This window comes from Microtus pennsylvanicus, chromosome 1 (assembly GCF_037038515.1).
Source record: "Microtus pennsylvanicus isolate mMicPen1 chromosome 1, mMicPen1.hap1, whole genome shotgun sequence".
In the NCBI taxonomy this organism is placed as follows: Eukaryota; Metazoa; Chordata; class Mammalia; order Rodentia; family Cricetidae; genus Microtus; species Microtus pennsylvanicus.
Window position 1 is genome coordinate 192,924,375 of NC_134579.1, and position 14,011 is coordinate 192,938,385.

The window sequence follows — 14,011 nt, forward strand, 5'->3', positions numbered from 1 at the left end:
CTCCCTCCTACCCACTCCACAACCACCAGTTTCAGAAAGAGCATCCTTTCTACGATGTTGCCGTGTTTTGCTCAGATGTATTTTGTAAGTAGGAAATGTATGGGAAAAAGAATATCAGTATCTGGTGATTTAGAGAAAGGATTCACTTAGTGTGGGACTTACCCCCGCCCAATCCCTTTTGCTAATATTTAAATGAAAAAAGATTAGATGTAGGATCTGATCTGGGCACCAGGAGAGCCATCAGTGGGGTGAGTTTCTGACCTATGGCAGTAGCCCGGGGCCCCGGAACTCAGACGTTCCTCATCCCCCCTATACTTCCTGGCCTTCCTGCAGGGCCTATACCCCCCCCCCCATACTGCCTCTCTCTTCCTATCCCACCCAGCTTGCATCCAGAACCCTCCCCTCTTCTGCCCCTCTTCCCCCTTTGGGCACATAACTTCTCCCAGCTCAGCCTATCTGGGAGCTGGGACCGAATCCTTTGGGCAACCACCGGGCAGGCGGGAGGTCCTTTGTTTCAATAGCCTGCCTGAAGCAAGGAAGGTAGGTGCTTTGTTTACGAGCTACCCAACCAGCACAGAGATCTGATCTCGGCACCAGGAGAGCCATCATTGAGAGCTACCCAAGGAGCAAGGAGATCTGATCTTGGCACCAGGAAAGACATCAAAGGAGCACCAGGAGAGCCATCACTGGGGACTGCCATCACTGGGAAGATACATCAGTAGGAAAGGAGACCTGATCCTGTAAAAGAAGATCCATAGGGGAGCATTCAGAGGAAGAGATGGGCAGGCACCAATGTAGGAATTCACCCAACAATCTCAAAAACAACATGAAACCATCAGAACCCAGCGACCTCACAACATGTAGACATGAACACCTTAATCAAGATGAAGTAGAAAAAATTGACTTTATGAAAGTGATTGATGCCCTTAAACAGCATGTAAATAATGACCTTAAAGAAATGGATGAGAAGTATAACAGAAAGTTTGAAGAATTGAATAAATCAGTGAATGACACCCTTGGAAACCAAGGAAATACAATCAAACAGATAATGGAAATAGTTCAAGACTTGAAAGCTGAAATGGAAGCAAAGAAGAAAACACAAACGGAGGGCCGGCTGGACATGGAAAATCTAGGTAAACGAATAGAGACTACAGAAACAAGCATAGCCAACAGAATACAAGAGATAGAAGAAAGAATCTCAGATTCTGAAGATACCATAGAGAAAATAAACACACTGATCAAAGAAAACAGCAAGTCCAACAAACTCTCATCACAAAACATTCAGGAAATATGGGACACAATAAAAAGACCACCCTAAGAATTATAGGAGTAGAAGAAGGAGAAGAAGTGCAGCTCAACTGTCCAGAAAATATATTTAATAAAATTATAGAAGAAAACTTTTCCAACCTAAAGAAAAATATACCTATGAAGATTCAAGAAGCATACAGAACACCGAATAGGCTGGATCAAAAAAAAAACATCCTCTCGCCATATAATAATCAAAACACAAAGTATACAGAATAAAGAAAGAATATTAAGAGCTGCAAAGGAAAAAGGCCAAATTACTTATAAAGATAAACCTATCAGACTTACACCTGACTTCTCTTTGGAAACCATGAAAGCCAGAAGGTCCTGGATAGATGTACTGCAGAAACTAAGAGACCATGGATGCAAGCCCAGACTACTATACCCAACCAAGCTTTCATTCACTATAAATGGAGAAAACAAAATTTTCCAGGATAAAAACAAATTTAAACAATACGTAGCCACAAATCCAGCCTTACAGAAAGTAATAGAAGGAAAATCACAAACCAAGGAGTCCAACAATGACCACAATAACTCAAACATCTAGAGATCCTTCACCAGCACAACTCAAAGAAGGGAAACACACAAACTCTACTACTAAAAAAGTGACGGGAGTTAACAACCACTGGTCATTAATATCACTTAATGTCAATGGACTCAACTCACCTATAAAAAGGCACAGGCTAAGAGATTGGATAAGAAAACAGGACCCAACATTCTGCTGTTTACAAGAAACACACCTCAACCACAAAGACAAGCACCTACTCAGAGTAAAGGGATGGGAAAAGGTTTATCAAGCAAATGGACCTAAGAAACAAGCAGGTGTGGCCATACTAATTTCTAACAAGTTGACTTCAAACTTAAATCAATCAGAAGAGATGGAGAGGGACATTTTATACTCATAACAGGAACAATTCATCAGGATGAAGTCTCAATCCTGAATATCTATGCCCCTAATATAAAAGCAACCACATACGTAAAAGAAACATTACTAAAACTCAAGGCAGCCATCAAACCGCACACACTAATAGTAGGAGACTTCAACACTCCTCTCTCACCAATGGACAGGTCAATCAGACAGAAACCTAACAGAGAAATAAGAGAATTAAGGGAGGTAATGAATCAAATGGACTTAACAGACATCTGTAGAACATTCCACCCAAATAGGAAAGAATATACATTCTTCTCTGCAGCTCATGGAACCTTCTCGAAAATTGACCACATACTCTGTAACAAAGCAAACTTCCACAGTTACAAAAAAAATATTAGTAAACACCTGTGTCTTATCAGATCACCATGGGTTAAAGTTAGAATTCAACAACAATGCTACCCCCAGAAATCCTACAAACTCATGGAAACTGAACAGTCAACTACTGAACCATACCTGGATTAAGGAAGAAATAAAGAAATTAAAGTTTTCCTGGAATTCAATGAAAATAAAGAAACAACATACTCAAACTTATGGGACACTATGAAAGCAGTCCTAAGAGGAAAGTTCATAGCACTAAGTGCCCACTTAAAGAAAACGGAGAAAGCACATATTGGAGACTTAACAGCCCTCCTGAAAGCTCTAGAAAAAAAAAGAAGCAGACTCACCTAGGAGGAGTAGAAGACTGGAAATAATCAAACTGAGGGCTGAAATCAACAAAATAGAAACACAGAAAACAATCCAAAGAATCAATGAAACAAAAAGCTGGTTCCTGGAGAAAATCAACAAGATTGATAAACCCCTATCCAAACTAATCAAACGGCAGAGAGAGAATATGCAAATTAATAAGATCAGAAATGAAAAGTGGGACATAACCACAGACACAGAAGAAATTCAGAGAATCATTAGATCTTACTACAAAAGCCTGTATGCCCCAACCTGGAAAATGTAAAAGAAATGGACACTTTTTAAGATAAATACCATTTACCAAAGTTAAACCAGGACCAGGTGAACAATCTAAATAGACCTGTTAGTCGCAAAGAATTAGAAACTGTTATCAAAAACCTCCTTACCAAAAAAAGCCCAGGACCAGATGGTTTCAATGCAGAATTCTACCAGATCTTCCAAGAAGACCTAATACCTATACTCCTTAATATTTTTCACAATATAGAAACAGAAGAGTCATTACCAAATTCCTTTTATGAAGCTACAGTTAGTCTGATACCAAGACCATACAAAGACTCCACCAAGAAAGAGAATTACAGGCCAATCCCACTCATGAACATCGAAGCAAAAATCCTCAACAAAATACTGGCAAACCAAATCCAAGAACACATTAGAAAAATTATCCATTATGATCAAGTAGGCTTCATCCCAGAGATGCAAGGCTCGTTCAACATACGAAAATCTATCAATGTAATCCATCATATAAATAAACTGAAAGAAAAAACCCATATGATCATTTCATTAGATGCTGAAAAAGCATTCCACAAAATTCAATGTCCCTTTATGATAAAAGTCTTGGAGAGATTAGGGATATAAGGGTCATTCCTAAATATAATAAAAGCTATTTACAGCAAGCCGACAGCTACCATCAAATTAAACGGAGAGAAACTCAAAGCCATCCCACTAAAATCAGGAACACGACAAGGTTGTCCACTCTCTCCATACCTCTTCAATATAGTGCTTGAAGTTTTAGCAATAGCAATAAGACAACATAAGGGGATCAAGGGAATCCGAATTGGAAAGGAAGAAGTTAAACTTTCGTTATTTGCAGATGATATGATAGTGTACATAAGCGACCCCCAAAACTCTACCAAAGAACTCCTACAGCTGATAAACACCTTTAGTAATGTGGCAGGATACAAGATCAACTCCAAAAAATCAGTCGCCCTCCTATACACAAAGGATATGGAAGCAGAGAGGGAAATCAGAGAAGCATCACCTTTCACGATAGCCACAAACAGCATAAAATATCTTGGGGTAACTCTAACCAAGGAAGTGAAAGATCTATTTGACAAGAACTTTAAGGCATTGAAGAGGATACCAGAAAATGGAAGGATCTCCCTTGCTCTTGGATTGGGAGGATCAACATAGTAAAAATGGCAATTCTACCAAATGCAATTTATAGATACAATGCAATCCCCATCAAGGTCCCATCAAAATTCTTCACAGATCTTGAGAGAACAATAATCAACTTGATATGGAAAAACAAAAAACCCAGGATAGCCAAAACAATCCTATACAATAAAGAAAATTCTGGAGGCATTACCATCCCTGACTTCAAACTCTATTACAGAGCTACAGTAATGAAAACAGTGTGGTACTGGCATAAAAACAGAGAAGTCAATCAATGGAATCATATAGAAGACCTGGATTTTAACCCACAAACCTATGAACACCTCATTTTCTATAAAGGAGCTAAAAGTATACAATGGAAGAAAGAGAGCATCTTCAACAAATGGTGCTGGCACAACTGGATGTCAACCTGTAGAAGAATGAAAATAGAACCATATCTATCACCATGCACAAAACTCAAGTCCAAATGGATCAAAGACCTCAATATCATTCTGAACACACTGAACCTGATAGAAGAGAAAGTGGGAAGTACCCGACAACATATGGGCACAGGAGATCGCTTCCTATGTATAGCCCCAGCGGCACAGACATTAAGGGCAACATTGAATAAATGGGACCTCCTAAAACTGAGAAGCTTCTGTAACGCAAAGGACACTGTCACTAAGACAAAAAGGCAACCTACTGACTGGGAGAAGATCTTCACCAACCCTGCAACAGACAAAGGTCTGATCTCCAAAATATATAGAGAACTCAGGAAACTAGACTTTAAAATGCTAAATAACCCAAGTAAAAAATGGGGCACTAAACTGAACAGAGAATTCTCAACAGAAGAAGTTCAAATGGCCAAAAGATACTTAAGGTCATGCTCAACCTCCTTAGTGATCAGGGAAATGCAAATCAAAACAACTTTGAGATATCATCTTACACCTGTCAGAATGGCTAAAATCAAAAACACCAATGATAACCTTTGCTGGAGAGGTTGTGGAGGAAGGGGTACCCTCATCCATTGCTGGTGGGAATGCAAACTTGTGCAACTGTTGTAATAGTCTGGGTGCCACTCTGTTGTAATCGGAGCAGCGGGCTATGTTCCAGGCACCCGGCCGCCCGCATGGCTAGCTTATGTCCAAAAATAATTACACGGAAACTGTATTCTTTTAAACACTGTTTGGCCCATTATATCTAGCCTCTTCTCGGCTAACTTTCGCACCTGGACTAGCCCATTTCTAATAATGTGTGTAGCACCCCAAGGTGCACTTACCAGGAAGATTCTAGCCTACCTCTGTGTCTGGTGGAAGAATCATGGCGACTCCTGACTCAGATTCTTTCTCCCAGCATTCTGTTCTGTCTACTCCGCCTACCTAATTTTCTGTCCTCCCACATCATGCAACCACTTTGGAAATCAGTGTGGCGGTTTCTCAGGAAATTCGGGATCAACCTACCCCTGGACCCAGCAATACCACTCTTGGGAATATACCCAAGAGATGCCCTATCATATGTCAAAAGCATTTGTTCAACTATGTTCATAGCAGCATTATTTGTAATAGCCAGAACCTGGAAACAACCTAGATGTCCTTCAATGGAAGAATGGATAAAGAAAGTGTGGAATATATACACATTAAAGTACTACTCTGCAGTAAAAAACAATGACTTCTCGAATTTTGCATGCAAATGGATGGAAATAGAAAACACTAACCTGAGTGAGGTAACCCAGACCCAAAAAGATGAACATGGGATGTACTCACTCATAATTGGTTTCTAGCCATAAATAAATGTCACTGAGTCTGTAATTTGTGATCCTAAAGAAGCTAAATAAGAAGGTGAACCCAAAGAGAAACATATAGTTATCCTCCTCGCTATGGGAAGTAGACAAGATTGTCAGGCAAAAAACTGGGATCTTGGGGGTGGGGCGGGATGGGGTAAGTGGAGAGGGGGAGAGAAAAGTGAGAAGAGGAGGATGGGGGGAACTTGGGGAAAAAGGATGATTGGGATAAAGGAAGGTTGGATAGGGGAGCAGGGAAGCACATATCTTAGTTAAGGGAGCCACCTTAGGGTTGGCAAGAGTCTCGAACCTAGAGTGGCTCCCAGGTGCCCCGGGCGATGTCCCCAGTTAGTTCCTTAGGCAGCTGAGGATAGGGAACCTGAAATGACCCTATCCTATAGCCATACTGATGAATATCTTGCATATCACCATAGAACCTTCATCTGGCGATTTATGGAAATAGAGACAGAGACCCACACTGGAGCACTGGACTGAGCTCCCAAGGTCCCAATGAGGAGCAGAAGGAGGGAGAACATGAGCAAGGAAGTCAGGACCACGAGGGGTGCACCCACCCACTGAGACAGTGGGGCTGATCTATTGGGAGCTTACCAAGGCCAGCTGATCTGTGACTGAAAAAGCATGGGATAAAACCGGACTCTGTGACCATGGCGGACAATGAGGGCTGATGAGAAGCCAAGGACAATGGCACGGGGTTTTGATCCTACTTCATGTTCTGGCTTTGTGGGAGCCTAGCCAGTTTGGATGTTCACCTTCCTAGACCTGGATGGAGGGGGGAGGACCTTGGATTTTCCACGGGGCAGGGAACTCTGACTGCTCTTCGGACTGGAGAGGGATGAGGAGAAAAGTGGGGGAAGGGGGAGAGGGGCGGGAGGAGGGGGAGGGAAATGGGAGGCTGGGAGTAGGCAGAATTTTTTTTTCTTTTCAATAAAAAAAAGATTAGATGTATATTGAATTGTTAATATTTGATGCAATATATAGGAAACAGTTTTGGTTATATGCTGAATTTTAATGCATTTTCCCAAAAGCATTTAATGGCTCTTTTTCTATTAAAATACATTTGTCTTCTGTTGCCTCTTTCCTACTGATGCAGGAACGTGATGTGGTGCATTTTCTCAGTTACATTTGCACCACAGAGACAGGAACGCCTGACAGAAGAGGGTAGGAGAGAAAGGCATCATTTAGATCAAGAATTCGGAGACTGTCCGATTAGAAACCTCTAATTTGGAAGGCTGGAGGGAGCTGGGGGCAGCTCTGCTGTGGAGGCAGAAACATGAGGCAACAGCTGCCCGCCTGGCATGAACCCGGAAGCGGAAACTGCAGGCCAGAACCAGGGACAGTCATGCGGCCCACCTCTAGTGATCAACTTCTGCTAGCAGAGCCCACATCGTGAAGGCTCTAAGACCCTTAGAGCAGGCCTACAACCTGGGAGGAACATTCCAGACACGTGTGAGACATTTCAGATTCAAACTGCCCCATCCCCACATTATATTAAGGCTTTTCCCACAGGGGGCCAATGCTGCCCTTGGACTAGACAAACTGTCTTGTTCTGCATGTCTAAGGAAACTCTTCCCTTCAGTTCTGGCATTGGCTCCCTAAGTTTCCTCTCTTTCTCCAGAGACTACATGAAGAAGTAGTTCTTGTTCAGTGAGGAGCCTGGAAGAGTTCCTACGTGTATAAATGATTGACACTAAATGAGTGAATGGGTGGGTAATGGGATTATTTAAAAAATCACATTGAGGAAGGATATATTTAAACCTGGGGGAACTCAAAGTGGATACGTAGGACATTGCACTGATCTCCTTTTGTGCAATCTGACCAACTCCAATTTCTCATTTTCCTGCACGTGCAATTTTATTGTGCACTTAAAGAACTATTGTTTTTAAATAATACCATGTTTAGGAACACTTAGAAAGTAATTTAGCCGACACTTTGCAACATACACACACACACACACACACACACACACACACACACACACACACACACACATTAATATAAAATGGAGGGAGAGCTGGGTTGGAATAAGACGGGTTGTTTTGCCTCCCACATATTTGGAGCAGTTAACTGCAGAGATGGGAGGCAGAGGTCTGAGGAGAGAGCTTCCCTCATGCAGGAGGTTAAATACTACCAGTCTTTGTTAAGAGCCTGCAGCGGCTGTCCTCCATGTTTACAATATGGAAAACATAAGAGAAAACCTCGTATCTACCCTCAGCTCTCTCAGTGCAGCCTTCCAGGTCTGACACTTCCAGAAACTTCCCGTCAGTAGTGGACACAGACCACTAGCGGTGCTGAACAGGAAGGACTGCGTGTGTGTGTCTGGAAAAACCTCCCTGGGGAAGCCGTGCCAAGCCCGCACATCTTGTCATCTCCGAGTGTGTGGTAGGTGTTGTGAGTTGGATTGTACTGCCCAAGAGAAATAACTGAAATTGTAATGCCCCACTCCTGCCCCCAACACCAGTACCTCACAATCTGCCTATATTTGAAAACATGGCCTTTACAGTCAACAGGCTGGGTTAAAATCCTTTAAAAAAAGGGAAAACTTGAACAAAGAGGCAGACACACATAGTCTTCAAGAAGGCCATGCAAAGGGACAGAGAGAGGTGAGATCAGACAGGGCAGTGATGGAGCAGCCTGCCTACAGGGGTAGCAATACCAGATACTGTTAGCAGCTGAAAGCAGAGGGCAAGCCGTGCAACAGAGCCCATTCCCCGCCCCTGCTTAGGAAGGTGTCAGCCCCTAGCACTGTACTTCCGGTCTCCATAACTGTGAGCAATAAAGTTACGTGATTTGAATCCACTTAGTTTGTGGTACTTTGTTATGACAGCCCTATAAACATTAACGCAGCTATCTTCTTCCTCAGAAGGAATACCCAACTTACTTAAGAGAATTCTGCAAGAACTGCTGGGCCACCTGCAAGTAAGAAGGCAGGGCCTGATGTAGGAACGACGGTTGCATATGGAAGGCGGAGGTTTAAGTGGTGGAAGCGTGAACAAATGCCGAAAATCTCCATTGTCAACAAAACATGTTTGCTCTTAAGCTGCGTGGAGGGAGACTCTGACTCCCATCCAAGAGAAAGCTGGAATGTGCCCGCGAGGAAATGAAGCGTGTCTGGGACAAGTGTGGACAAGATGGAGTGTTCATTTTCATACTCTCTGGTTCAAGCAGACCGGGCATCAGATTAGGTAGTGGGCAGAGTGAGGAAAGTCGCCACCTTGGTGGGTGTGATCACCACCCTCAGAGAGCAGGGAGAATGCTGTACAGATAGTGTTTAAAAATCAATTAAAATTTCCTCTCCTGGAGAGCGCCTTGGTTGTACTAACGGCCCATCCTGGTAAAGATTGGTAATTCTAGAGAAGACATTAAACCATACTTTCTTTCTCTATACCCCAAGAGGAAGCAGGAAGCTGCTTCGGCCAGACAAGTGAAATTGTACTAGTAAAAAATTCTGAATCTGGTCACAGTTTGTCTCAGAGAAGACAAAAGAGATGAGAAGAGGGCCCTTGAAGGCCTTAGAAATGACGGATAATGCAAGGACAATCTTGCTTCCATGTTTAGTAAGGGAGCCAATTCATCAAGCTCAGGAGGAAGCCAGCCCAAGAAGTCACCAGTGTGCTGGAAGACATCATGAAAATAGCACAGAGAGGGGGCAGGGCACAAATACAATGTAGGAGGCTGTGAGCAGAGAATAAAGAAGAAGCTGACTCGCCGCAGATACATCCCGATCCGAACTCAATTTCCTTATCCTGTGAACCTTTTCAGCTCAAAATAAATGCACACAATGGTTGAATACAGCAAGAAGCAAGTGTGGTGTGGTTTATGGAAGGACCTTTTAGTAGCTGGCGGGGCATTTTGACTATCTGGGTGCAGGTAGCGAGTTTCCCGTGGTGAGAGGTGCTCAAGTAGAAGACAGGTAAGCAATTACCCTGGACCCATGATGCAACGGTTAATTCAAAGAAGTAGCAGGTTGGGTAGGATGACCAGTAAGTCCTGTGGAGTCTGTCTGCACATAGGAGATTAAGGGGTGACCTTCTCATGAGAGTCACATTGAGGTGACAGGCAGACTGGGCAGGTTTAGCCAACACGGATGGGGGAGGGGCATTCAAGGAGAGGGGCCTGCAAGTATGGATCCTGGACAATTGACTTGCTCTGGGAACTGGGAAAAGACCGGAAGAGGCTGGAGAAAGAGGAGGGAGCAGGTCACACAGAACACTGTGGGATTCAGAAAATTCCAAAAGCCTTTGAGGAATTGTGAATAGAGACATGTCCTCAGAAATTACTGTTTTTTCAGTCTCTTATAGGCTTAAGGTATGTTTATATAATGCTGGCCATTATATATAAACTCTGTTTTATGTCAAACATCATTCTGGAGCTCCTCATTCTCATTGAGATACAGAAATGGTACACAGCAATAAAGACATAGGATTATCTACAGGACCCAGTTTGATAGGCCATAGGGATAAACTGTCTGGTAAAACCTCTGTCCAGAGAGCCCGGAGAGTAAATAACCAGGTTAGGGAACAGCAAAGACACTCAGAACTCCTGTAATAGTTCACCTTAAACAAAACATCAAGATCTGTAGAAAATGTCGGCCCTGCACGAGATGCTGTTCAGTTCTCTTGAGTGTTCTGGCATTATATACCCTTATCCTGCTGTGTAACTATGAACTTTTGTGCAAAAGAAAAAGTTTTAAAAAGTGTGTATTTGCTTGCAAATTTTGCTTTGAAGCTAGGAATATCACTGCTTTCTAATGTCCTTCTCTTTAACCAAATTTTATCTCTTTAACCAAATTTTATTTCTCTGATTAAAAGCAAACAAATTCAGTAGGCTGGCTCTATTGCATGCACTATATGTGGAGATCTTCCCTTAATCATTTACACAATATACATACATACATTCATATATATACGCACAGAGATATACATATGTACATTCATATATATATGTTATGCATGCATGCAAGCATGTGCATGCACACACACACACTCACACACAGAGTCTCTCATTCCCCTTGTTGCCTCTACTTAAAACCTTTTGTAATAAACTTCAACTGTGCTCTAAAAACCAAAAACAGATTTATATCAGCAATGTTTGAACTAAGTCTCTTTACATTTGCTTATCTGGAATTATTAAAATGCAATCATATATTTTCATAAATTTAGAAATCAGCAAAGAAACTTCTTGTCTAGAATAGACCATCCAGCGGTCGCTCTGAGGCCAGCGTGCAAGTTTCTTGTCCCTGGAAGCAATGCTGCGCTTCCTGTTTTCCCAGACTGCAGTCTCATGGACAACTGTCATCCCCACTTGCTGTTCAGTAAGTACCAGGCTAATCGGCACAGTTGCCCCAGTCAATTTTATGTGAACTGCAATCTACACTTTGGGAAACCTTGTGGCTGTTTCTTTAATTAAAAACTTAAGGGGGGGGCGTGTGAGATATCTTGCTTTTTTAAAAGTATGCTTTTATATGGAAGAAATACAAAAAAGAAAAAAACTTTCTTTAGCAAATCATGTTATCGTTCTCAATCACAGCGGTTACGGTTTAAACTTTTAAACAACACTTCTGAAAAAGTGTTTTCTTTTGCCACTTCTGAAAACTCAGAGAACATATCTGTACATGTCGCGATTGCGGAGGGAAGACTGTTCCCAGAAGAGCGGGATGTGGCTTTCCCTTTGGAGCTGATCTTTGGTTTTTCCAAGCTCTGACCTGACCTTCCAGGGGCAGCTCGGTCTGGGAGTCTTGGACCTAGCATGTCGTGAGTGCGAGCCGCCTCTCGGAGTCATGGTCAAGGCTTCAAGGGACCCTTCTATACTTCTCTACCTCCAGCTCGGATCCAGCAAGTCAGAGCCCAGTCCGAGAGCACGGGAGGCTGAGTTAATCTCCCTGCGAGGGTCCCTCCAGCTCCCGCCACGTGGTCTTCGCCCCCGCCCCTGCGGCGCCACCGTCCTACCTGCCTGTCCCGAAGCGGCCAGCAGCAGCAGCAGCAACAGCGAAAGCAGCAGCCGCGGCAGAGCCGGGCGACCCGGTGCCGGGGTCCCGGGAGCGCGCATGGACAATCAGCTCGGGTCACATCTCGGGGAGCGCAGCGTGACCTCTCCAGGGCTCCTCTCTACATGCGGGACCAAGGGCGATGGAGCCCAGAATCCGGGCTCACACGTTGCTTTCCCCACAAGGTGTTCCCGCGCGCAGGGACCTCTTTCTGGGTTTCAGTTCCGAGTCCACAGGCTTCAAGGACTGATAGAGATCGGTACAGGTAAAGGCTCACCCCGGTACACCATAGTCTTATCTCTCACTTGAAACGTCAGATTTCATCCCGGAAGAAGATGCTGGAAGAGTGCAATAGATATTTCTCAACGTATCGCCTTGTTCGGGATTTCCTTCCACCCCCGCCACCAGAAATCAGGAGTCTTTGCACTTTACCGAGAGAAGAGGTAACCTTACAAAATCCAACAACTGGCCTGAAAGTCTCCCAAGCCTGTGAGAGGTGGTCCCCCAACTAACAGAGAAAGAAAGGGCAAAGCTTGAAACGGTGAGAAAACTCTACAAAGCAAATCTCACCAGCGGTCCTTTCTAGGTAGTTTTAAATATTTAGCACGACATGAAAACCAACAAATAAACCCTGTGCTTCAGGCACGTTCTCTCTCTCCTCCTTAGTTTCTTGTCGCAAATCCACAAATAAAGAGAAATGACTTTAAGATCGCATCAGCTACCTTTAGGAAGAAAGGAGGCTCAACAATTGAAACAAACCAAACCAAACAAACCCCTTTTTGGTGGCGAAGATAGCTAGAAATGCAACAGTTTTCGGAGCGTCTTAAAGTCCTGCTTTCTTCAGTCTCAAAGAGACAGAGTCCGTGTTGGGTTGTCTGATTAGATGGCTTCTGCAGGTTAAAGTCGGTTCAGTGTGTCAGCTGTGCGTCTAGGTCCCACCGGTAGGGGGCACTAGAGGAGGAAGAACGGGACTTGTTTGCTGTTCCTTTGTCGTTTTCTTAGTAATTCCCCTCCTGGTCTTTACCCTAGCAAGAGCAATTTAGTTTCAGCAGGCTTTGGTCCTAGTTTCCAACGTCTTTGTGTACTCGAAGAATCTGCCTCATTGTCCAGACCCAGTTCTCATGGGTCCGAATCTTCTTTTTGTGATGTCCCTTTACGGCGTACAGAGTCCTTAGGTCCTCCCTTTGTTTCTACAGCCCTAAGAGTGAAAGTTGCAATGCAATCAGCTGCTACTCACTTTCCATCTTAGCGTTCCTTTCCAGCTGTTAGTTCTCTGACATCTGCCTGTTAAGATAATCATTGTGTTTCTCCCCCTTCCTCCAAAAACCGAGCACTTACTAATTCATATGCAATTTCTGAAAACTCTAAATACATGGTTTTTATATCAGTGTTAGAACTTGTACGAATTTTTGTTTAAATATGACTCATCCATAGCCTAAAAGGGGCTATCTCAAACGGACATATACCTGGCCCTTTCTTAACATGAACACTAGTATTTCTTGGGCGGTAGTCTGCACCCTGTCTTCTTAGGGTAGAGGCTGGGAGACAGCCAGATCCTGACCTTTCTGGTGGTCCTCTTTAGAGGTTCTTGTAGGTGGCCAATGCAAGGGTCACTTGTAAGAAATGACCTTTCCATAGCAAGGAAAGACTCAGCGCATCCCCAGGAAGGCAGAGGAAGCCCTAGGACTTACTAGGTTCGGACTCGGTGATGTTTCCCTCACACTGAAGTAGAGTTTAATATCTTGTTTTTGCTTGTCACCCAGAACCCCCCTTGGACACTTCCTTGGCATCTCTATGTATTCTTGTGGTGTTGGACCTTATATTCTAACCTCCCACCATAGCTGTTAATTCAAGGTAGGGCAGTCCTTGTCCTTCCCAGGCTAAGTAAACTTCAGTGTATCCTCCAAAAGTCTGTGAAGTAACGTAATAACATAGG

At 43.4% G+C, this 14,011-nt stretch overlaps 1 protein-coding gene across 1 annotated transcript in view; it reads right to left on the reverse strand.

The window, feature by feature from the left end:
• Il20ra (interleukin 20 receptor subunit alpha) overlaps positions 1–12,402 on the reverse strand; it is a 39,765-nt gene extending 27,363 nt beyond the window's left edge. The window contains exon 1 of the mRNA XM_075959282.1: positions 12,038–12,402. Within this exon, the coding sequence (XP_075815397.1) occupies positions 12,038–12,137 (100 nt within the window). The 5' untranslated portion in view covers positions 12,138–12,402. The remainder of the gene's footprint in view (positions 1–12,037) is intronic.
• Positions 12,403–14,011: the final 1,609 nt, after the last annotated feature.